At 43.2% G+C, this 22,102-nt stretch overlaps 4 protein-coding genes across 7 annotated transcripts in view; 3 read left to right on the forward strand and 1 right to left on the reverse strand.

Annotated features, from left to right (window-relative positions):
* Positions 1-11,546, forward strand: mtf1 (metal-regulatory transcription factor 1). 2 transcript variants are annotated; one of them, XM_029128524.2, is made up of 11 exons: positions 1-111; positions 1,466-1,987; positions 4,170-4,408; positions 4,893-5,024; positions 5,346-5,419; positions 5,606-5,739; positions 6,097-6,174; positions 6,308-6,410; positions 6,510-7,162; positions 7,475-7,544; positions 8,035-11,546. In XM_029128524.2, exons 2-11 carry the CDS (start codon positions 1,514-1,516, stop codon positions 8,517-8,519), a joined length of 2,442 nt encoding a protein of 813 aa, XP_028984357.1. In that variant the 5' UTR covers positions 1-111; positions 1,466-1,513; the 3' UTR covers positions 8,520-11,546. The 2 variants fall into 2 exon arrangements, with proteins under 2 accessions (XP_028984357.1, XP_028984359.1); XM_029128526.3 differs by lacking the exon at positions 1-111 and adding an exon at positions 191-678.
* The window catches only part of LOC114842724 (glycoprotein endo-alpha-1,2-mannosidase-like protein), a 13,446-nt gene continuing 2,885 nt past the window's right edge, over positions 11,542-22,102 (reverse strand). Inside the window, exons 3-8 of one of the 3 annotated variants that reach the window (XM_029128527.3) lie at positions 17,992-18,068; positions 15,461-17,440; positions 12,072-13,105; positions 11,934-11,992; positions 11,738-11,845; positions 11,542-11,668 (exon numbers count right to left, since the gene is read on the reverse strand). In XM_029128527.3, the coding sequence (XP_028984360.1) occupies positions 16,804-17,440; positions 17,992-18,068 (714 nt within the window). In that variant the 3' untranslated portion in view covers positions 11,542-11,668; positions 11,738-11,845; positions 11,934-11,992; positions 12,072-13,105; positions 15,461-16,803. Of the gene's footprint in view, positions 11,669-11,737; positions 11,846-11,933; positions 11,993-12,071; positions 17,441-17,991; positions 18,069-22,102 lie in introns of all 3 variants that reach the window. The other 2 variants (XM_041067626.2, XM_041067625.2) reach the window with 2 other exon arrangements.
* yrdc (yrdC N(6)-threonylcarbamoyltransferase domain containing) lies at positions 12,765-15,933 on the forward strand. The gene is made up of 6 exons (XM_029128529.3): positions 12,765-13,059; positions 13,945-14,140; positions 14,693-14,807; positions 14,893-15,012; positions 15,133-15,263; positions 15,669-15,933. The coding sequence occupies exons 1-6, from the start codon at positions 12,765-12,767 to the stop codon at positions 15,733-15,735; spliced, it is 924 nt and encodes a 307-aa protein (XP_028984362.1). The 3' UTR covers positions 15,736-15,933.
* lin28aa (lin-28 homolog Aa) overlaps positions 17,436-22,102 on the forward strand; it is a 19,720-nt gene continuing 15,053 nt past the window's right edge. The window contains exon 1 of the mRNA XM_029128530.3: positions 17,436-21,512. The gene's annotated coding sequence lies outside the window, so the exon portion shown is untranslated. The remainder of the gene's footprint in view (positions 21,513-22,102) is intronic.

Genomic DNA, 22,102 nt, shown 5'->3' on the forward strand with positions numbered 1-22,102 from the left:
CCATAATTCATCACGAATGGTTTAGTCTGACGTTCTGTGTTATCCTGGAGGGGGCGGACAGAAAGTGCTAAACATCCAAAGCATAGGGATTAGGCTTAGATTTTAACACAGGTAAATATATTTTAATATTAATATGTTTTCAGTATAAGGCGTTAGCAAGACATTAAATCTCTTGGTTACACGGGACTTGTTATAATTCTTTCTGGAGGAAGGGTAATATCAGCTGTCGACATCAAACTGTCTAGCATTACTAGCTAGCTGCCTAGCTTAGCATCGAGCTAAATTGTCGATAGCTAGCAAAGCTCTGCATGTGCAGAGAAATAAATGTTAATGTTTCATTAAGATAGCTGAATTACTTAACGTTCCCTCTGACACGTCTAGTGCTTAAACTGCTAGACGTGGAGCGTAGTTAAGCTATGTTGCTTCAGCACGCAATTCACAATTAACGCAGAAAAACAAGTAACGATTGACTGTTTTTAGAATGTTAGCTAACGCGAAAGGTTTGGCGTTTATGTGTGTAGCGGCTAGCTGGTGCCACATCCGAGGAGGGTAGTGTAGATGTAGTAGGTCTGAGGTAATGTCAGGCGTGTATTAAGGGAGCGGGTTGTCTCGTCATTTATCTGAAAGTAAGAGAGCAGTTAACGTGAGCGCATCAGTCCATCAAAGCGAGGAGACTCGGTGAGTTACTGCCTGTTTATCACACAGCGCCGTGTCAAAGGAGCGGCGCGGTTAACGTTAATAAGCTAACTTAAATTAGCCACATCGACCGTCGCTTGTTGAAAAGTTGCCTGGCGTTGAAGTGGTGTGGCAGTCGGTGGCAAAGTGAAGCTATTCAGTCCTGGTAGTTTGTTAACGCTAGCCTGGGGCTGAAACCAGAAACTTCTAGATCGCGATGTGCTGGGCTGTTTTCTCTCAAGCCGAAAAAAAGTCAATGTCACTTGAACAGCTGGCTTGACTTCGCGCGAGCTGGTAATTGCTGCTGTCAGTTGTGCATAGACACACGGAAGTCCTCTTTAGACGTGGTCACAGTGATTTGTCTATGTAAATGTTAGTATTGAAAGCACTTTCACACACATCTGATCCGCTGCTTAGCCAACGACCCCTCTGCTAATTGATTATGCCTCAAAAATGACAACAGTGCCTTCGAGGGAAACGGCTGGGTGATGATGACAGCATATGCCTAACAAATTCTGAATAGTTAACTTCATATTTACACACTCACGGATTCAATTGGAATATACTCTAACATTTCTTGCATTGTTCCAACTCAGTGTTCACTTGACACTTCAGGCTTTCATTTAACATGTGGCTGTGCCTCTAGAACTATAGCAGTTGTTATGACATGGCTGATGCTCATAGGTTAAGAACATAACATGTAAACTAAATATCCTCATTTTGGAAAAACTAGATATCTCTGTTATTCATGTATGACTAAGAATCACAACAAAATCAATTTTCTTTGCAGTCTGTGTGTACAGTCCTTCTTGCCGAGGAAGGATAGGCACCAGGGACCATGAGTGAGAATGGCCCTCATACGGAGGCGCCTATGTACTTTGAGGTGGAGGTGGATGTGGATCAGCTGGAGCGAGATGATGAAGAAGACGACGACAAGATACACTTTGACAAAGATGAGGACCTGATTGCTGAGCCTTCGTCGTCTTCTGGTCGGGTGTATGACCGCACCACGGTGCTTATCGAGCGGGACCCCATACGGCTGGATGAGGAGGGAGAGGAAGAAGGTCATTGTGTAGGGGATGAAGATGGGGTCACCTTTTTAACAGAAGGGGAAGGTGATGGCGATGAGGACGAGAGCGCTCTGGCCTTCATGGCCGACCCAGATGCCATGTCGCAGGGTTATGTCCATCACACTATTTCTCCGGACCAGATCCAGTTCACAATAAATCCAGGCTCCACTCCAATGCCACGTAATATAGAAGGGGCCACGCTTACTCTCCACTCCGAGTGTCCAGAGACCAAGCAAAGAGAGGTAAAACAATCAATCTCTTTCAAATATATTGGAAAGATATGCAACTCCTGCATGCTGACAAAATAGGAGCCTTGCAGTAGCATTTTTGTTCATCTAGTTTTTCATGTACTCAGCTTATGTAGATGTTTCAACCTCAGCATTGTCGTCCTGTTTCTGTAGTGTTTTAATCTGGTGATAGCAAATCATTGTGTCTCCTGTTAATTTAGTAAACACCCTTTTAGTGGATCCAAAACAACCGTTGTGAGTGCTTTTAGAACGTCTTCAGTAGTGATAGCTACACTGTAACTATAGTCAACAATGTGTTTGTGGCCCAGAAACGTGACAAAAGTTTCTGTGTTGGTGACTTTTTGTTCTGATGCTCTTGCTTGTGAAGCCAGAAATCATTTTAACAGTGACTGTTCCTGGAGCTGTGAGAAATCGCAGGTCAGATCTGTGTCGATAGCTAACAGGACTTCACTGTGCGATCTGTGTGATCGCTGCAAGCTTGTGTTGAAACATGTTTTCAAGGATTGCTTTGGGATTTTCAAGTTGATTGTAGAATATTTCTGAAAGGCCTACATACAGTATGACAGACAGTATGTAGAAAACAGAACAAGAGCAGACTGAAAGAGGTTTTGTTGCATTCATTGATGGGGCTGTGCAGGTGTAGTACAGTATTTCTAGAAAATTATTATATTATATATTATTATATAATTATAAAGTATTTCTTCAAAATTCTTTTTGTGCAGGAAATTGTGTCTTTGTTTTTATAACCTTCCCAGTTTGTGCTTCTGTAACAGCCAGACTGTAGCAGTGCTGACTGAGTCATGAGAAAAGGACATCCTGTTTTTTTGATTAAGATTGATTTGTTAAAGTTGGGGCGACATGTACAGCTGCCTGTTTTGTTTTGTTCATGTGCTTGTAGGTTTTTATTAACACACCCATGAATTCCTAGAGAAAGAAAACATCAAACATGTAATGCATGGGCGTGTACGATGCTGGTGATTAAAAAAAAAAGCTAGTTTTGCTTTCATTTTTGGTTGATTATGGTCCTTTTTCCTGTAGTTGTTAATGTATTGTAACAAATTTGTTATAACTTTAGTCCGATACCATTTTGCCAGAGAGGACAGTAAACTAAACATTTACATGCAGCAGATGTAAGAAAAAAAATGCAAATATCTAGGAGTTAAGTTTAGTTAAGCTTCTTTAACAGGTGGTAGAAAATTTTCATTAATGCAAAATATGAAGTAATTCATGACTTATTTGAAACAATTTCATTTAATGGTAATTTCCACTATGCATGTGGGAGAGTAAAACACACACGCTCACTGGAACAATGAAGAAAAGTGACGATGGTGGGGGAGATAAATGCAGTACATGGCTTGTAAGCTTTACAAGCTGCCCACAGTGGTTTACATGGACGTTTGCCTAACGAATGATACTAGCTATCGCTCAGATTTTCTTTAAGACTCAAATGCAGTGTAATTGGCTTTATGTCACCATACATTCAACAACTACACTTGTCTTTTGCTGCAAATGTGACCTAGAGTGTCTGTGCATATGTTGTAAAATAAAGCACTGGAACTGCTGCTGTTTAATTGATTCAGGCACCGTAAGGACTGCTGTTACAAACCTTTGGTTTTTCTTAACGTAGGACTAAACATTACAGTAGATGGATTAGTGTTGAAAGTTGTTCAAAGCAGTAGTTTTTTTTCCATAGGACTGTTTCTACATTCTTGGCTGTTATACATTTCTGATTTTGATTCCTGCAAAACAAATGGACTGTTCTTAGTTGTCTTTAACAAAATTCATAAAGCTTTACAGTATATTAGAAAATCCATTAAAAGGGAACTATAAAGTGTGAAACTAAAAGATCCCATAGAGAGTTAAACATCCAAACATGTTTTATACAGGACAACATTTGTAAGAGAAGAGAACAGCTGCTTTTATTCACAGTGCTGCAGGGCTCAAACTGAATTGAATGGGATGCAGTGCATCAGGGCTTAGTCATCATCTCTGTCCTTTGTGCTTACCTGCTTCATGTGATGATGGGTGACTAAATGACTGTGTAGGTTTGCCTCTAAAAGGTCAGACCGACACAGATGGTCACTTCATCGTATGGTGATAACTGCTGAGCTGAAGCCTTTGTAAATACTTAATTTCAGTGTTCTAATACTCACCCTCCACTGTTTCCTCCTTGCAGGTGAAGCGCTACCAGTGCATGTTTGAAGGCTGCACTAGGACATACAGCACGGCAGGAAACCTGCGAACACACCAGAAGACACATAGGGGTGAATACACATTTGTGTGTAACCAACAGGGCTGTGGAAAGGCCTTCCTCACCTCTTACAGCCTCAAGATCCACGTCCGTGTCCACACCAAGGAGAAGCCGTTTGAGTGTGATGTGCAAGGCTGCGAAAAGGCCTTTAACACCCTGTACAGGTAAGGTTATTTCCTGAGAGTCATTTAGCTTTTATACTGATTGTGAGAGGAAGTTGTGACATAGCTGGATTCTAGACAACCTGATGCAGCATTTAATAAATGACCAGAGCCACCATAGCTCGTACATTTAAATCGATGATCGATCCTGATCTGTATTGGTTCATTTGCTATGACAACATGCCTGATGGTGGTGTTTTTTCACCGCTATATTCTTCATGTCAGACCTTGTTTCTTTCAATAACGTTACCTCTATCTGTTGCCACTTCCTCGCCTTCCTGACTCATCTATATGACTACCACTTTGTTCATTCATCTGTCCGATTAGATTGAGATGGTTGACTCGATTGTTTTTCATATGCTTCGTAGACTTTCTTAAATCAAGTGGAACAAGAATTGTCACAGGCCATTTAACGCCACTGTGTTAGTTTGTTTCTCTACAAGTCTCCCATTGAGATTTAATGAAACACGCTTGATTGTCTCTGCAGACTAAGAGCACACCAGAGACTTCACACAGGCAAGACATTCAACTGTGAATCAGAGGGATGCACAAAGTACTTTACCACACTCAGTGACCTGAGAAAGCACATTCGCACGCACACTGGGGAGAAGCCATTCAGGTGAGCTATTCCATTATCACACCAACTAACCACTAGCATGAACAGTGATAATAAGGAACATTCGCTGCCAGGTCTCTGAGTGGGTTTTCCTTGTTTGATAGTTTGAACAAATTCAGTTTTTTGTATTTTTGTTTCAATTAAGTTTTACTTAAGGCGACTTTGACTGTGGTGTCCTGGGAGCTGATTGTTTGGTTAGACAGAGGCCCATCAAAGTATTAAGATACACTACTCAGCATTAGTTTACTCTCTGCTCATGGTCTCAGCCCATTGCTGTGTTTTTGCATCTGGTCTGAATCTTTTTTTCAATGCTTTTCTTTTCAGGTGTGACCATGATGGCTGTGGCAAAGCCTTCGCTGCAAGTCATCACCTTAAAACACACGTACGGACTCACACAGGTATACAGTTTTGTAGTGTGACTTTAAACATTTTACAGAAGCCTTATTTTTCCTGCATCCAAACCAGACCCAGATTACATTAATTAGTTGACATAAATGTTTGTCTGCTTATTGAGGGAAGTAAAGTACCAGATTTGAAACACAATCAACAGCATCACATTCTGCTCTTCCACTTCCATTTTACAGGGGAGAAGCCATTCAACTGTCCCAGTGACGGCTGTGAGAAGACGTTTAGTAGTCAGTATAGTCTGAAGAGTCACATCCGTGGTCATGACAAAGGACAGGCCTTCAGTGTCACGCTCAGCCATCCGCTCTCTGAAGTGAGTCACAGCTTCTCTGATGCTTTCTCTCGCTGTGCGTAGTGGTTCTCTGTGTACAGCAGATCCTCTTCTCATTCATTTTTAGCAAAACATCAATTCTTTTACATTTAGTCACTGTCAAACACTTTCTAGTGAGAATACAGGTGCAGGAGGTAGAAATGTGCAGATGCCTGGTGAAATCTGAGGGGTTCAAACTACCATGAACACGTTTTTGCACATCTCCAGATTTTTTTAAATATTAATTGAGCAGATGTTTCATTGTTGCCCGTTTTCTCGCCGGTCTTGTTTGCATGATTCAGCACTTGATTCCATAACACTGGCAAGTTTAATTAGGACCTGTTCATTTCTTAATTACAGGATGCAAATCACTCGCTGTGCCTCAGTGATTTAAGCCTCATCTCCACTGACTCTGAGCTACGAGAGAACATCCATAATGTGAGACTCGCCTACACTTGAGATTTGTCGGACAATTGTTTGAAGTTGCAGACCAGCTATAAATGTCAATTACCATACAGTGTTGTTGATAAGTAAGTTTCTGTGTTGTTTAATGTGTTGGGTATTTTTTCAGGCTCAAAATTTAGACCTCAACAGTGTGACCCCAGTGAAAATCTTTGAGCTCATGTTCCAAAGTCCTGAGAACAGTGTCAGCCAAGATGATGCCCATCCCAATGGTAAGGAACTCTTTGGAACTCCAAAATTCTTTGGCCTAACCTTGGCCTGAGTGTTTTTCCTCCCCCATTTATTCTATTATCATCTATGTTTCTCCTCAGAGAGGCTTACTGAACCCTTCAGCCTAGACACCCCCACTCAGCCGGGAGCGACTGAAGCCCCATCTCTCATCTCCTTCTCCATCAGTCCCGCCTCCTCATCCACCTGTCCCCAGAAAACTGCAGTCCTGGATGCTGCTCCCCAGCTCGGTCAGACCTCTTCCTCTCAGGCCTCCACCTCTGCCTCTGTCCCAGCTACTGTCAGCTCTGCACAGTCTCCCCCATTCATGCAAATAAATGGGCCTCAGCAGATCTCCGATGTGCCTGCTCAAGCTTCTGTCCAAGTACCAAATCATGTGCCCTCTCAGCACTATGTGGCCCTGCCATCCACATTTCTGCAACCTGCCACCCAGACCACTGCTCTGCCACCACCCATCCCTGCTCCTCCTGTGGCTCCAGCACTGACAACCACTGCACAAGGCCCTGCTACTGTGTCTGTTGTTGCAGCCGCCTCAACAGATGCCCTGGCAGCTGTGGCCCAGCCTGTTACTTTAGCCAATACCCCAATCCCCAACTCTGGTCTGGCTCCCACCCCTGCTACCATCACCATAGCACCCACACAGAACCTGCTGCAGCCCAGCCTGGTCATGTCTGACCAGAACTTCCAATGGATTCTCAGCAGTGCTGCCAACAGCCAGCAGAACCCAGAGCAGGCAGTAAGTAATGCTCCCACACAGTGTTTATAGGATTTGATTTGCTGATTTGGTGATTCATGCCTCTTGTTAGAAGTACTGGGCAGGTTAGTAATTTTTTGTTACATTTTGTGTCTAAATACATTATGAATATTAAAAAAAATGTTACATTTGTTTATGTGAGAAGATAAGCAAGCAATGAGACATGAATTTATAATAATCCAGTTTTACATCATGGACAATGAATGTAGCAAAATCAGAGGTTTGAAGACACATGCAGCAAAACCAGATGTAGCAATTCTGGGGTATCGTCTGATGTTCCATGTTTATTTACAGCCTCATCAAGGAGCTCCAAAAGTGGAAAAGGTTTTCTTCACTACAGCGATACCAGTTGGAGGAAATTCTGGTAAGTTGCTCCATAATAAATTATCATATTTGCTTATGTTAATATTGAAGACATCAACCAAATGGCTAAAATAGTCATAAATTAGCTCTGTCAGGCTGTGGTGTAGGGGGCTTTAAAATAATTAATTACACAGCCTTTAACCTTTAACGGAGCCACTGTCACAGTGCTTTTAACAGTGTTATAAATGCTTTACCAAGACGCTGATGCGTAGTTAATTCATGGGCATAGTACAATATTAGTCCATTATAATATTTAATAATCAAAATGCCCATTACAACCTTGAAGAGCATTTCAGATATCTTGGAGCTATAAGAAGAGAGTATTGTTGTATTGTATTAAGTAGAGCATTTCTCATTAGATACCTTGATCAGCATTATAATTTGCCGGATAATCAGTGATCCTCATTATTAATTATAAAAATGTCTTTTTTACTAGAATTGTGTTAAAAAAAATAAATGCTAAATTTTAAGCAAACCCTTGTCTACGTTAGGTAACTCAGTCCAGCAGATTGGCCTCAGCCTGCCAGTCATCATCATCAAACAGGAGGAATCCTGCCAGTGCCAGTGTATCTGCAGGGACTCTGTTAAAGACAAGAGTTCAAAGAGTGCCTCCTCCAACATTTCAGCTCCAGCACAGCAAGCACCATCAGAACCCCCTCCTCCCCAGCTATCACAGTCCCCAGGGCTTCCACACCTTCCCAACACCTCATCTTCCTCATGCTGCCTCCCTCAGTCTTCCTCCAAGGTTGGTGACATGGGCATGGGACTGGCGTCTTCTTCCTCCTCCTCCTCAGCTCAGACTGTCTCCACGATAGTGAGCAGCACTGCCACCACCAACCCTCCGCCATCGGATGGGTTAGCAAACATGGATGTGTCGGACTTCCTGTCCATGCAAAGCCCCGAGACAGCCGCCAACATTGAGGCACTGCTGCTGGTTGCAGATGAATTCAACATGGCTACTAATGTCAATCCTTAAGAGCTGCCTTCTAAGTCTGGCACCATGTATTTTTCTGTTGCACCCACTCATCCACTGGCATTGATTCCACCCACATCACGAGTCGCTCTCCTCTGTGACGCCTCGTCGTTCTTTCTATATAGTTAATGCACCGAGCCCCTTGTAGCTGCAGTGCATTCTGTTCTCTATGGCATTGTGCAACATATATACACAAACTATGAATACTTTATCTGTTAGGTCTCTTTGCAGTAGTTGAGATTGTAGAAGCACTATTAGTTTGCTTTGTGAGATTTGGCATCAATGAAGGGAAAGCTCAGTATATTTGCTTTGTACGAAAACAAAAAACAACATCCACCTGTAAATAGTAACCAGAATCTAATGGATAATTAGTGTTGACCAAGCACTGATGTTTAAGAATGGGTTTTCCTGGCTGGAAGGTCATACACATACGAGCAGGAAAACAACACATGATGTACTGTACTAAAGTTTTAAATGCTTACGGCTGGTATGCGTCTGACCAGAATGCACTGTATTTGAGGATTTTGCTCTAGTTTTGTCAAGCATTGCTCCCAGCAGGAATTTCAAGCGGGTGCCCCTCATATGGTTGTCATACATTATGAAGTGATATCCTCAGTGTTTAGGTTTTCTAGACTATGGTGGTCCAGAATATGTGATGATTATTTTCTACTTATTTTGACATTTATTTCTGGTTCGAGAAAATAACCTGTGATCAGATTTGCTTCTCTTAAAGTGAAATTAAGTCAATACATCAATAAGTTGCCTATAACTTAAACTAACTTAAAATTGTACATGTTAATTTATTTAAATGCTTGATTCTCATTATATTGATACTATTTACTGCAATATAGAAAGAAATATATTAATTTATTCCAATCAGTAGTATTTTAACTTGAGCTGTTTTGTTACTGAAGTACTTTTCCTTTTGAACATGTAATGGGTACTGCTAAAAGCAACTTTGACAACAGAGATGGTTATTAGATTGCACAGAAAAGCAAAATTGCAAAAACTTTCCACAACGAAATGTTAAGAAACTACTGTCAACATCCCATGTTTTCTAGGGTTGTGACCCTCTCAGGGATGCATCAAGTCATAACTAATCCTGGTTCCCCTAATTTGTCACTCTCGCATGCGTTTTATTTTACCACATGCCCCTCTCTCTTGCAGTTGCCCTACGTTTTGCTGCACTCTTCCCAGTTTATTGCACACTAACCTAAAGCGCATAATTTCACAGCTTGTTGGCTGAGGTGCAGCACCACTACAGACGTTTTGTATACAACTGCTGTAAAGTAGCATTTAAAAGATGGTGTCCTGGTGACAATGTAAATACCGTACATTTCAGTGTAAACTTCTTTGAGAAACATGTAGATTATTCTAGAATTTGTATTTTTGTATAGACTTTTGGATTACTAATTCTCAGAGTTGGAGCTAATGTATAACCCCTTGTGTCCTTTCACCCCCAGCCACAGTCAGACAGAAGAGTGTGGGTTTTAAAAGCAGCTGGGCTTCTGTACAGTCCCCATAATAACAATATATCTGTGACACATAACCTCCTGCTCAGAGTGTAATGTAACTGTATTAACGTGGGACACAATGCAATGATGGAGCAACGGCATTTTGCCCCATTTACTAGAGCCTAGAGCTACTTGGCCTTACAACATTCACTGTTCTGAGCCTCCTTGCCTTGACAGTCTGCTTGACTTGCCATTAACATGCTGACATGCTCATCTTCATGGAGCCTCAGACAACCCATTCCAAGTGCAGATCACAAAACCCAATACAGAAAAGCTTAGTTTTTCTTGATCTGTATTATTTTCCAGCTATAATTGAAAAGTCACCAATGAACGTGCATTCTAAAATATTAGCAACACAACCAATGAGGTTGGTTGACGTGACTCTGTGTAACTCAACGGGTTCTAGGATCAGACTAAATTGTCTGCTGGAGCTATAATTTACAGAATTGGAGCTTTTCCTGTGATTCGCTGTTTACAGGAATTCAGATGTGTTGCAAGACCCTCCAGTAACTTTGGACTCTAAACCATTCCACACATGGCATATGTCTAAGTGAGTGACTGTCAGGATCATGGTCATACATTCTCATACATGACTATTGTCACTGAACACAACTATGCAATTGTAATGAAGATATTTAAAGTTTAAATAGTGAACTCTCCCAGAAAGCAAATTTATTTATTCCTCCTTCCATGACACAGTGTTCTGCTGCAGGCATATCCAGGTCTGGTGGCAGACGTTGCCTTTCCAGTGCATGCATGTTAAACACACTCGTTGAGCGCCAGTATGCTGCAGTGCATCCCTCTCATGGTGTGGTTGGAGTCTGGACTTCGTGGCGTGCATGTGTGTGCGCGCGCGCGCGTGTGTGTGTGTGTGTGTGTCCTTTTGAATGTTGCACTGCAGCTATTCTTTTACAGGCTGTCCTGCATCTGTGGTATCTAGTAGACCAGTATGTGGATTTGTTGAGTGCTCAGTGAATGATTCTGTTTTAAGAATTGTTTTTGGTTAAATGTCAGCAGCTTTTTTCCTTTTTGTACTTAAACACTTTATGGGGGACACGTTTCATTTGGGCACACTCCATTTACATGTCATCTCAGCCTTTCACATTTCGGTGATTTGTAGGCTTAAATTTCACCATTAACATCAAACTTTACAGATGCCTAATTTGTTTCTATTCAACAAGCACAGGATTTTTCTTTAGACATGTGGCCCGGCTTGGTCTTTGAGGTTGCCTGAAATGGTGACCTCAGATGATGGTGACATTTGTTTGGAAGCAAGTTGGATTGCAAATGTCAAAATTTGGTCCATGTTTCAGATGGACTTGAGGGAGTAGCAATTGTTTGCTTCTAAAAAAAATGTCTGGACACCCAAAGAGTGAGGAAATGTTTGGTGAATTGTATTTTTCAAAAAAGGAATGTATAATGTGAAAATGTTTGCTTCTGCTTGTTTCATATACAGTCAAAGAACTTTCTGAATTGAGAGCAATATAATACTAATAAAACCTTATCCTTGACACAAGTTAAATTCATTCTTTATTTTTCAAATAATCTCCATAATAAATTTAGCAAGACTTAAAATAACATGTTTGTCCCACGTGGTCAGTTCTGTGGTGGCAGAGACAAATCTTGCAGAGATTTCCTCTGGAAGACATAAATAATTTACCAAATGCTCAAGAAGTCTCAAAAGGTCAAGAGAAGGAAGGAACTTACCTCAAGAACATCGTTCAGGTCTTTAAAGTCTTTCAGGATTTTCTTACACAGGATTAATTTATCAGACAAGGTCAATAGTCTGTCCTCAACGTCCTCAAGACGCAGGTGCTAGAAAAGAAGAAAAGTGTTGTTGTAAATAGGTTTGTTTTGTCAAAGGCCTTTTGACCGAACAACTGGACATGCTCATGTCTCTGACCTGTTTGCTCAATGAAACATCTTCACCACTCTGCATGACAGTTGCTTCCTCTGTGTTTTCTGCAACAATTTGTCAAATATAATCAGAAAAAGGTTAATAATGTGGGAAATGCGCTAAAGACACAAACAGTTTGTTTACCTGTATCTGAGGCCATGGCTGTTGTCTACTAACGGTTGCCTTCTTCCTTTACACCTTTAAGCATCTAAGCACAGGTGATTTCAATTTCCCAATTCAATTGTGCTGATGAAGTTGAGAGGTTAATTTTTAACACTAAAGTGTGAATTGAATAGAATGCCAATTTTAATAATAACATAAAACTTAAACTGTTAAAAGTATTTACTTTAAACCGCCCTCTCCACACAGACGTTTGTATTTGCAGTAAGTACGTTCACTTTGACTTTGCATCTGAAAAACTACAGCTCCCATGAGGCACAGCTACATGCGCGGCAGAACGAGTGCGTCATAGTGGTTTCGTCCGTTCATCAACTACCCAACCTTTTCTACAAAAGTTGTTATTTTGCCGTTTGCGTTGTGCCTTTAGCGTAAATCCATCTACGGTGTTACTTTAAAACGGCCTTGCTGCGTTCTACAGACACGTGCGCGCGCTCCTCGTGACCCCCTCCTACATGGACTCGCCCTCGCGGCGGCGCTGTGACGTTTAGCCCGCAAACGTAGGGTGAACATGGGAAATTGTGTTCTATGAATGTTGCAAACGCGTAAATACTGAACGACATGAAACAAGTTACATTAAACTAACACGTTTACTCAAACGCCCGGAACTTAAAACGCATCATATTGTTGAGAGGTTGTATTTGCGAGGCTGCGTTTTTAATGAATAGCGATGTTCTGCTACTTCTGGCACTCGACCCGGAAGTTCCGCCTTCACTTCGGCTATGGCTGCTCCGTGTGCTGCAACACGCCGTGTGGCAGCGAAGTGACAGCAGCTCTCAGTTGATGAGGCGTGTTCGTGGCATCGCCGCTGTGTTAGCCGCGTCCACTACATCTTACAGTTCGGCTGCGGTCCGTCGGCTCCGGGCAGAGATGTGCAAGGAGCTGAAGACGCGGGTGCTGCGGCTGTTGGCTCCGGCGGCCACCGGGGCGGCGGAGCTGCAGAGCGGCCACACAGGTACAGATCAGCGTGGAGGACGATACGGCTGCTGCAGCTGTGGTTACTACACACACACACGTTGTCTCAGAATTATTCTTACGACCTGCCAAAGGTCAATTTGTGAAAAGAACAAATACAACAGAGTCGTTAAACTTATTAATAGAAGATCAACTTGGCTAAAAAAAGTTTTATTCATTGATGTAAACTAAACCTGATGTTCCTGTTTTGTTGTCACTGCAGTGGTGCAGTTTATTTTTAAGGGTGATGACCACACCTACGTGTATCTGCGTAAGCTTGTGTTATTGTAGCTTGGTGGCCTCTCTCACTAGTCTCTAGTCATCGTTAGGTTTGTACCACAGTCCTTGCTTTTCTTAACAGATTTAGTCTTAAGAGATATTTGATGAATTTTTCTTGCCTCCCAGCCAGAACTTGTGCTTTTCATGTTGCAGTTTGTGGCCAAGATAGTGATTCACCAGTAACTGGACGTATTCCAGCCGTTTTTTATCCAATTCTCCGAACACAGCACTTGGAGAAATGAGAAATATTAATAATATATGCCTGCATCAGCGATGATTTATATTTTGTCAAAAGCCAAATCAAATAAAACATGAATCAATAAATAGTTCAACCTTTTGAGAGGTGAATATTTTAAAGGACCCAGACTGTAGACCATTATTGAATGCTATGAGCCTTTAATTTTTTAGGATTTACATGAGACTCGTATTCTTACACAAGTGATGTGAACCAGCAGCCTCTGTTTAATTTAACTACACTGAGGTGTTGCGTTAATCTGCTGTGCTGGGTTAATAAAAATGAATGAACGCCTCCTGGAAACCTGGGCTTTCTTGTGTGTTTTGATGGGTCTGCTGCCTCTTACGGACCCTCCTTGTGTTTGATTTGCAGACGGTGCTGAAATCTTAAAGTGCGCTGCTAAGGCTCTGAAGGAAGGTCACGTCGTCGCCGTGCCCACTGACACCATCTATGGTCTGGCGTGCCTGGCCCAGAACTCTGACGCCGTCAGAAGAATATACAGCATCAAAGGCCGAAATGGGCAGAAACCACTGGCGATCTGTGTGGGAGAAATCCAGGATATCTACAGGTGTGTGAGGCTCTGCGGGGGAAGACTTCAATCTGGACGTGTGTGCGTGTGTGTTTGTGTGTGTGTTTGTGTGTGTTTGTGTGTGTGCGCTGCTTGCTTGTTCGCTCGCTCGCTTTGTGCACGGTGAATATTAATCACTGCTTAATTTGTCTGTCAGTTCCTCTGCAGTGTGATGGTTTTATGACAGACATAGAGACAAGTCACACATAGATGAGGCATAGATCCATTTCCGCATCAACAACCGTTTGAGTGACAAGCGCACCTGCTGTCACCAAATCCGCCAGGATTCATTAGATAATTTGCAAGGTGATGTTTTTATATCCCCATGCAGCCGTGTCCCATTTATTTGAGTTCGCTGAGATGAGTGATGGATGCTTGAGACTAAATATAATTCTCAAATAAGGTTTGCAACTAACGTTACACTATAGATTTTGATGATTTTTAATGAATAGATTTGTTTTATTTAGGTGAAATGGCCACTCTTTCCTGGAGTCTTAGGACAGGCATTAAAACGGATGAGTCACAGGCTTGTGTTTACTCCTCTGTGCTCAGGTATTGTAAAGTGAAGGTAAAGGAGGAGCTGTTAGCAGATCTGCTGCCTGGTCCTGTCACTCTGGTGTTTGAAAGGTCTGAAGTCCTGAACACAGATCTCAACCCATTCACCCCGGTAAGCTCGTTTTCTTTAATTCTACACAAGCAGCAATTGATGATTTGGCGTCGGTCATCTGTTGACATGTGCACGTGTTCCTCAGCTCGTGGGCGTACGAATCCCGGACCACGCCTTCATGAGGCAGCTTTGCCAGATGTGTGGGGAGCCGCTCGCACTGACCAGCGCCAACATCAGCTCGCACACAAGCACTGTAGAAGTACATGTGAGTGGGAAAATGTATTTAAATTCATTATGGATAAATAATTTTCCCATTTATTATTATTTTTATCCTGTCCTGTAAACCACAGTTCTGTTTAAGCCTGCTGTTTTGATTTTTTCGTAGGAGTTCCAGGAGCTCTGGCCCAGACTAGCTGTGGTGGTGGACGGCGGACCCATAGGAGACCAGAGCCGCCTCGGATCAACCGTGGTCGACTTGTCGGTTCCTGACAGATATCGCATCATCAGACCCGGCTGGTAGGTTCATCCAGTTACTGGGACACAGTTGGTGCTGAATCTCACAGCTCTGAACCTCACAAACATTAAATGAGCAGCTGCTCCACTACAATGATATTCAGCAGAAATGTGATTTCACACATCGTGATAAAAATACAATCACTCCACTGAGACATAATGAAACTGAGGAGAAGTAAATATATGAAGGATTTACTCACATCGAGCACCTGCCAGTGTTTCTGCAGTGTCATCACGATGTTGTCCACCACCAGAGGATGAGCTACTAGCATTATTCATCGCCCTGAAACTAGTAAACAAAATGTGTGAGCATGTGCAGACAGAATAGATATTGTGATGATGGAGCATGGATTTGATGAATTGAACTAAAAACGCGTGTCTGTAAAAATGCGCATTTCCTGTTCTCAGTGCCCTTTCGTCGACCGTCGACCTGGTGGAGCACAAACACGGACTGTCTGTGCAGTTGGAGGAATGAGGCTCGACACAACGCATGCTGAGACGCACAAGCATCTATAGGACCCAGACACAACCTTGGGACCTCAAGTCTTAAAGGCCAGGCTGATTTTTGTTCAGGTGACTAAAGGGTCTGAAGTTTTTGATGTATTTTTATGTACAAACCTTTTTATTGTTTAAGTTTGACTCATTGTTTATTAAATTATGAATCTCATAGAAATTTGTCTGCATGTCTGTTAAAGTGTAGCTGTTGATGTAAACTACAAGTTTAAACAGACTTGCGTTGGTGCATAAACTTAGCTGTGTTTCGTTATCAGTCTTATTCGTGCCAAAGAAGCTGAATGAGGCACAGAGTCGGTGCCTGTACGTACTTTATTCTAAAAATATTCCATGTACATTTTACTTAAACACTGGGATGTGATCATTTCTGGCTGCATGTCGAGCCTCCAGTCAGTGGTTTGTTCTTCCGAACACAGACCTTTGAGTCTATAACTGCAGCGTTGGGCAGTGAATGGACTTGTTCTAATCTGCATGCTTGAAGTATGGAACTACTTGTTCTAAAGTTTAAGGTGGTTTTCATCGCTGGAGCCTTTTTACTACACAAAAACACCAAATTATTTTTCTCAAATAAAACCCAAAGCATCAACATATTGGGAAATAAATATGTGTATCTTTGCCGATACAACTGTACACATGATGATTCAGAGCTGAACTGGCCAAATCCGCAGGCACATAAATACTAGTAACAGAATAAATGAGTCGTTTTAAGCTTCCGCTCATCTACTTTGTCAGTGTGAGCTGTAATAGGACTACTGAGGTGCCAGTAGGTGGATTCTGCTATTAGCCAGAGCTCAGCCAGTTGTTCACCTCCTGCTGACTGCAGCTTCATGTTGAAATGGGCTTAACGTCGTATCGACCATCTGGCTTCCAGACAATAACCGCTTACAATAACGCTCAACCGTTCTGTTGGGTTTTTTTTTTAAACACCGATCCTGAGCAGGGTCCAAACCCTTCAAAGGTTAACACTCCTCCTCTCAGTTTCCACGTCCTTCCAATAGAACACGCTGCTTCGAGTCACGTAGAAGGAAGATCATATGAGCCACTGCTCCTTCTCTTTGTTGAACTGCTCCACCCAGCGCCGGGTCAGCTCCAGGTAGTGATCAGGGCCATGTGGCTGATAGTCCAGGTACACTCGGGTCACGGTCTTTTTAGGCATAGCCCTCTCTATCTGTGTCCCCTCATGCCATTCATTAAAGGACGTGATGGTGACGACCTCTGGGCGCACGTTCAGCGCCGCCTGCAGGCCCATCTCGTAATAGCGGCCGTTCACGCGGTTGCGCGTGTTGTGGTTGTTCCACGGACGGATGCTGGTGTCGATGTATCCGGGTCCCACGCTGGGGATGAAAAGGAGATTGTGGCCGTCGCAGAACGCTTTGGTGGCCTTCCAGTTCTGGTGGGAGGCGCCGAAGGAGAAGCCGTTTGAGGCGAAATAAGTGTACATGCCATCGAATCCAGCTGCGAGGATGTCCTGCTTGTGGCGCTCCTCCACGATCAGGGCAATGAAGACAGAGTCGTAGGCCGAGCCGCGCACGCTGTGGGAGCCCGTGGGAGTCAGGAACTCGGCCCAGGACTCCGGAGGAGTTAGGTAGGAGTCGTAGATGTAAAACAGAGGAAGACTCCTCCCTGTTCTGGAAGTAAATTTGTAGAAGGCCCCATGGTCACCGTACCTTTAACGACATAACAGTTAGTTAATGCACAACTCATCTTTATCAGGTGATCATTATAAACAAGGGCCACACAGGAGGTGGAACACAAGTCTAATAAAGTCTGATCTGAAAAACCGATGAGCTGCAGTCTGTTGTTGATGATAGGGAATCAGAACAGCAGCTTAAATCAAAGGTTTATAAATTTCTCGTCTGTTTCACTTAATGTGGAGTAATGAAGATTCATGCCTCTCAGCCGTTACTGACCAAGGTCTGATTCTCTCTTGGTCCAGTCTCCAGTACACCACGCTGAGCCTCTCTATATTTACACAGTTGTCCTGTTTATGAACGGACATGTTTGGAAGCCTGATCCTTTCAGAACAAACCCAATGCCCAGAGTTGAAAAACAGCTTCTGCCTAAACAACTCGTGTATAAATCATGAACTGACTTTATATAATCTAAAACACTTTCTGGAAGTATTTCAGTTTTGTAACCGTTCTTTCAACTGTGCATTAAACTTTGATGCTTTCTATCAGACCGGGTGCAGCGGTGGAGGAGCCGGACAAGTGCCTACCTGTCAATGATATACTTGATGTTGTCGTGAACACTCTGGTCGTTCCGTCCTCGGTACGGTTGGATGTGAAATGCAACCTGGGAAAGCACAGAGACAGGACTGGCTGGTGGTGCATGACTTTATGTGCTCCTGGAAGCGTTAGAAGACATCAGGCACCTGCTTTCTCTAACTTAGTGACATTAAGAGATTTTTATAAAGCCCTAAAATGAGGCTTTGATACTTGTACAGTTGTTTGCGGATGGCACGCGTCTGGAGGAACTCATGATGTTGCTTGGGATTGTTTTCACCCCAGATGGTGCCCTGTTAGACACATTTGGAATGCTCCCTTAATGGCTCTGTTAGAAATGGGGCTTTTGCAAATGACGAGCGAAAGCAGCAGAGGAACCGGAGACCTGAAGTGACACGCAGACAGGAAAAAAAAATATTTTAAGGCAGGGCCAGAGAATTCAGCGACTATGAATAATGCATGATCGGAGTGAAACACTTTTCTTCTGTGGGAGAACACCCGAGGGGAACAATGTGAAGAAAAATGGCTTTTTAAGATGATCGAGGCCAACGTCAACTTAATGGATGCAAGAGGTCGTCAGCTGAGTGATATGTGTTGGCTGAACCTGCAACGTGGAACGAGGCAAAACCTGCATCTAATCCAGCACTTTCCCTAAAACAGAGCTAATAACTGTTTGTGTTAACCTTATATTTCTACATGTTGGGGTATTGGCCAGTTGTCAGGGTTGAACTCCGCTCCCCGTTGACTGCAGCAGGCAGCAGCTCACTGTCAGATTCTGCTCATTTAGCAAACACGCCGCCGTTGCTCTATGGTGATTTAGCGGTAAACGAGACGGAGTTGACGCATTTTAATGCCTTATAAACGTTGACGGCACACGCCTGGAACGCGGCCAGACAGATTTATGCTGCGCAGAGGGGAATTTAGTGCGGCGTCATGCAGAAGGCTGTGAGGGAAGGACGCGTGCCAGCATCGGGCCGGAGGTCCGGACCTTTAGAACAATTAGATCAATTTCAACGAAGCTTTTCAAGAATATGGCCATTAATCTGTGGTGGAAGCCTGTTAATGCGCGCGGCGATAAGAGGGCGCGGAGGCCGGATCTGGATCTGCATCTGGATCGCCTCGGGCCGCGTTTGAGCCACATGGTCCAGTTACTACGCGGGCCTTTTACGGCCCCTCGGGCTGCGCTCTGTTCACAGAGGCAGCGCGAGTCACGGGACCCCTGATGCTCACGTCCCCTCCTGCACCCAGCGTCCACCGAACAGCCCCTGGGCAGAAGGACTATTTCAGCGTCTGCTCGAGCTGAGGTCGAGCGGCGCCGCTGTGGAGGCTTCGTGCGATCTCCTCTCCAACTCGGCTGAACACAACTCACAAGCTGTGTGTGGGTGCTGCTTAAATGCTGCTCAACTTATATAATAAGAGTGGACTGCTTTCTTTAGCGTTAGCCTGAAAAGTCTCTGCCAGTGGGATAGATTTGCTTGTGTGCTTGTTTTTTCCCATTCATGTGAATTATGACTAATTCTCGTCAGTCGTTGCTGTATTTACTCTGACAAAACACCAACATCGTCCGTTTGCACGGCGCATTAGGGTCGGCTGATGGGTTAATCCAGCCATGAATATTAATTAATTTCATATTCATGCCCTACTGAGCTACAGATCGCCAATGTAAAGACTTGCAGTCCCAGCCTGCCTCTGATTGCTCTGTCCAGCAGCTGTTCAACAGTGATCTGCCCACTAAGTCCTCAAAAAGGAGTGCTGCTGCTTTTAAAAACGACCAGGACAAGGGTGGGTTTTACAAAAGAACTGGAGAAAACGGAGATAAGCCAAATGTTCCTGTTCTCTAGTTCACTTCGTCTTATCTCTTCCTCTGCCCTGGCGAGCCAAACCGAGCGGCTCCTGCTTTCGAGCATTTCTCAGATTAGCTGTTACCTCCTTTGGTACTAAAATCAGATCACAGATTTGTGTTTCCTGAATACAGATCTGATACATTTTGGGCAGTTGCGACTGTGGGCCCATCTGCTCTCCTCACTCGGATTTCCCTCCCGCCTTCAGTGGAACACACCAAAGAAATTATTCAATGTTGTTGCACTGGGGTTCCAAATGACTGGAGCCGTAATTCTTTACCTTGTCAGCAGTTTACTGAAATTATGTAAGAAGCACCCAAAGACACAGACCTGCACAGAGCGAGTGGGAAGAGTTCATCCAGATGATCTAGAAGTCCTGGTGCTTCTATGTTAGCAGGTGGGGTTAGATCCTCTAAGCGCTTTGAAGACTCAGTAATGGGCAAATGTCTTTTGTCACCAGGATGCTGAGATGCTCATTGTTGATTAACAGGCAGTTTATCTCCACGCAGCTTTTCAAAAAAGCGTCACGCTCGCGGGCCACTGGCGACAGTGATGCCTGGCATTAACTTAAAGCCATTAGCCCCTTCCCTGACAGCAGTATAGACGAACGCTCATCAGCTCGGCGTTGCATGTCTGATCCTGCTGTTCTCCGTGCGCCCTCGCAGAGACGTACATCCTTGCCTTGCCTGGAGCCGTACGGCATTATAAATAAATGTGATATCACATCTGACAGGCCGGCCTGACAAACCTAATGCCTCTCATCAAAGCTGTTTACAGTGATAAGGCTAATATGTGCTGCAGCACTGCTGGAGAAGAGGCCGTCGTCACATCAGGACATAAACGCAGGAATTATAATTATTATAATGGATGTGATTCAATCACTCATACAGTCTCACAGTGATTAACCTTGGTGGTATATCTGTGTGTGTGTATTTACTTCTTATAACCTATAATGGTTCTTATAGCCTATAACCCCGACACGTTTGCACAGCCTTCAGCTGCTCAGCGGTCTGTTGCGTCATGCATTTGGATTCTGCACCTTTTGCTGATGACCCGACAGCCAGCTGAAACTTTGACGCCTCTGACAGCAGAACATGCTTGTGCTGTTTTCTGGCGTGAGCTGAGTTGCTGCACGGGTTTCTATCAGCAGCATTTCCACAACTTCACAGTTACACACTGAGACTTCCCCTCACTGATTCTCATTATATAAACAAATATAGATTCAATAAAATAAGATTTCTCATATCAGATTTTTTTCTGCAGTATTTTCATTTTTTATATAATGTTTTTTATTTTATATTTTTTCTCAACTGTATTTAGGAAACTACAGAATTGTTGTTTATTTGCACTAATGCGTGACCATAGAATGTTACTCTGCTCCAGCCCTCTTATATGCTTTACTGTCGGTGCATTATTAATGGCATAAGGAAGCAGTAACACAGAAAACTGTAATGAGTCAGTCTCTCATGCTTTTAAATGTCACTGTCTATTAAGAAAACCAGTTAAAGGTGCTGTCATGTTTTTGTACTGTACATTTCTATCTTTCATATCCTCCATTACTTTTCTTGTCTATATCTGCAGAGCGTCTGACGGGAGCTGTGGCACATTCCGACCAGTAAAAGTTTAATAGGATCTTACTACAGTGACAAGGGGCAGAGCAACCAACATGGAGGGTAGTTCATTTCCAACCTAATTAGCACACGGCTGTGTGGTGTTGCCAGGTCGCTACCTCAGCTGAGCTCAGTCAGTTCCCACTAAACAACTGACCGAGCAGCAGCTTTTTGACGCCTGGTTCCCTCTAAACAGATGGTGTCATTGCGGCTGCAAATAATCCTGAGTCATATACGGCAGCTTTCCTGGGAAGACAGCAAAATAAGTCAAACTTCAGCAGCTCTCAGTGTTACTCACATATAGGTGCTCCAAACTGAGAAGGCTACTGTGATAATGTGTACAGCACTAAGGTCTGAAGTTATTTGTGGTCTGTGCACAATTTAATCACTGTACTTAGTGGGAGTTCCTCAAGGTTCTGTGCTTAGCCCACTTTGTACATTCAAATAGTTTATTTTATTATACAAGCAACTTACTAAGTTAAGCACATTGGTTTGCTGATTGTTACGCAAACCATTGTTATGATCAGATCAAAGAGAAGACAAGGCATTTACTCAACTGATGCAAAAAACAGGATGTTCTGCATTGCCTCATTTGTATCTTTATACAAAACATTTCATTTTTTATCGTCATTCCATTTTGTCTGAACTCTCTT

This window comes from Betta splendens, chromosome 16 (assembly GCF_900634795.4).
Source record: "Betta splendens chromosome 16, fBetSpl5.4, whole genome shotgun sequence".
Classification (NCBI taxonomy): domain Eukaryota; kingdom Metazoa; phylum Chordata; class Actinopteri; order Anabantiformes; family Osphronemidae; genus Betta; species Betta splendens.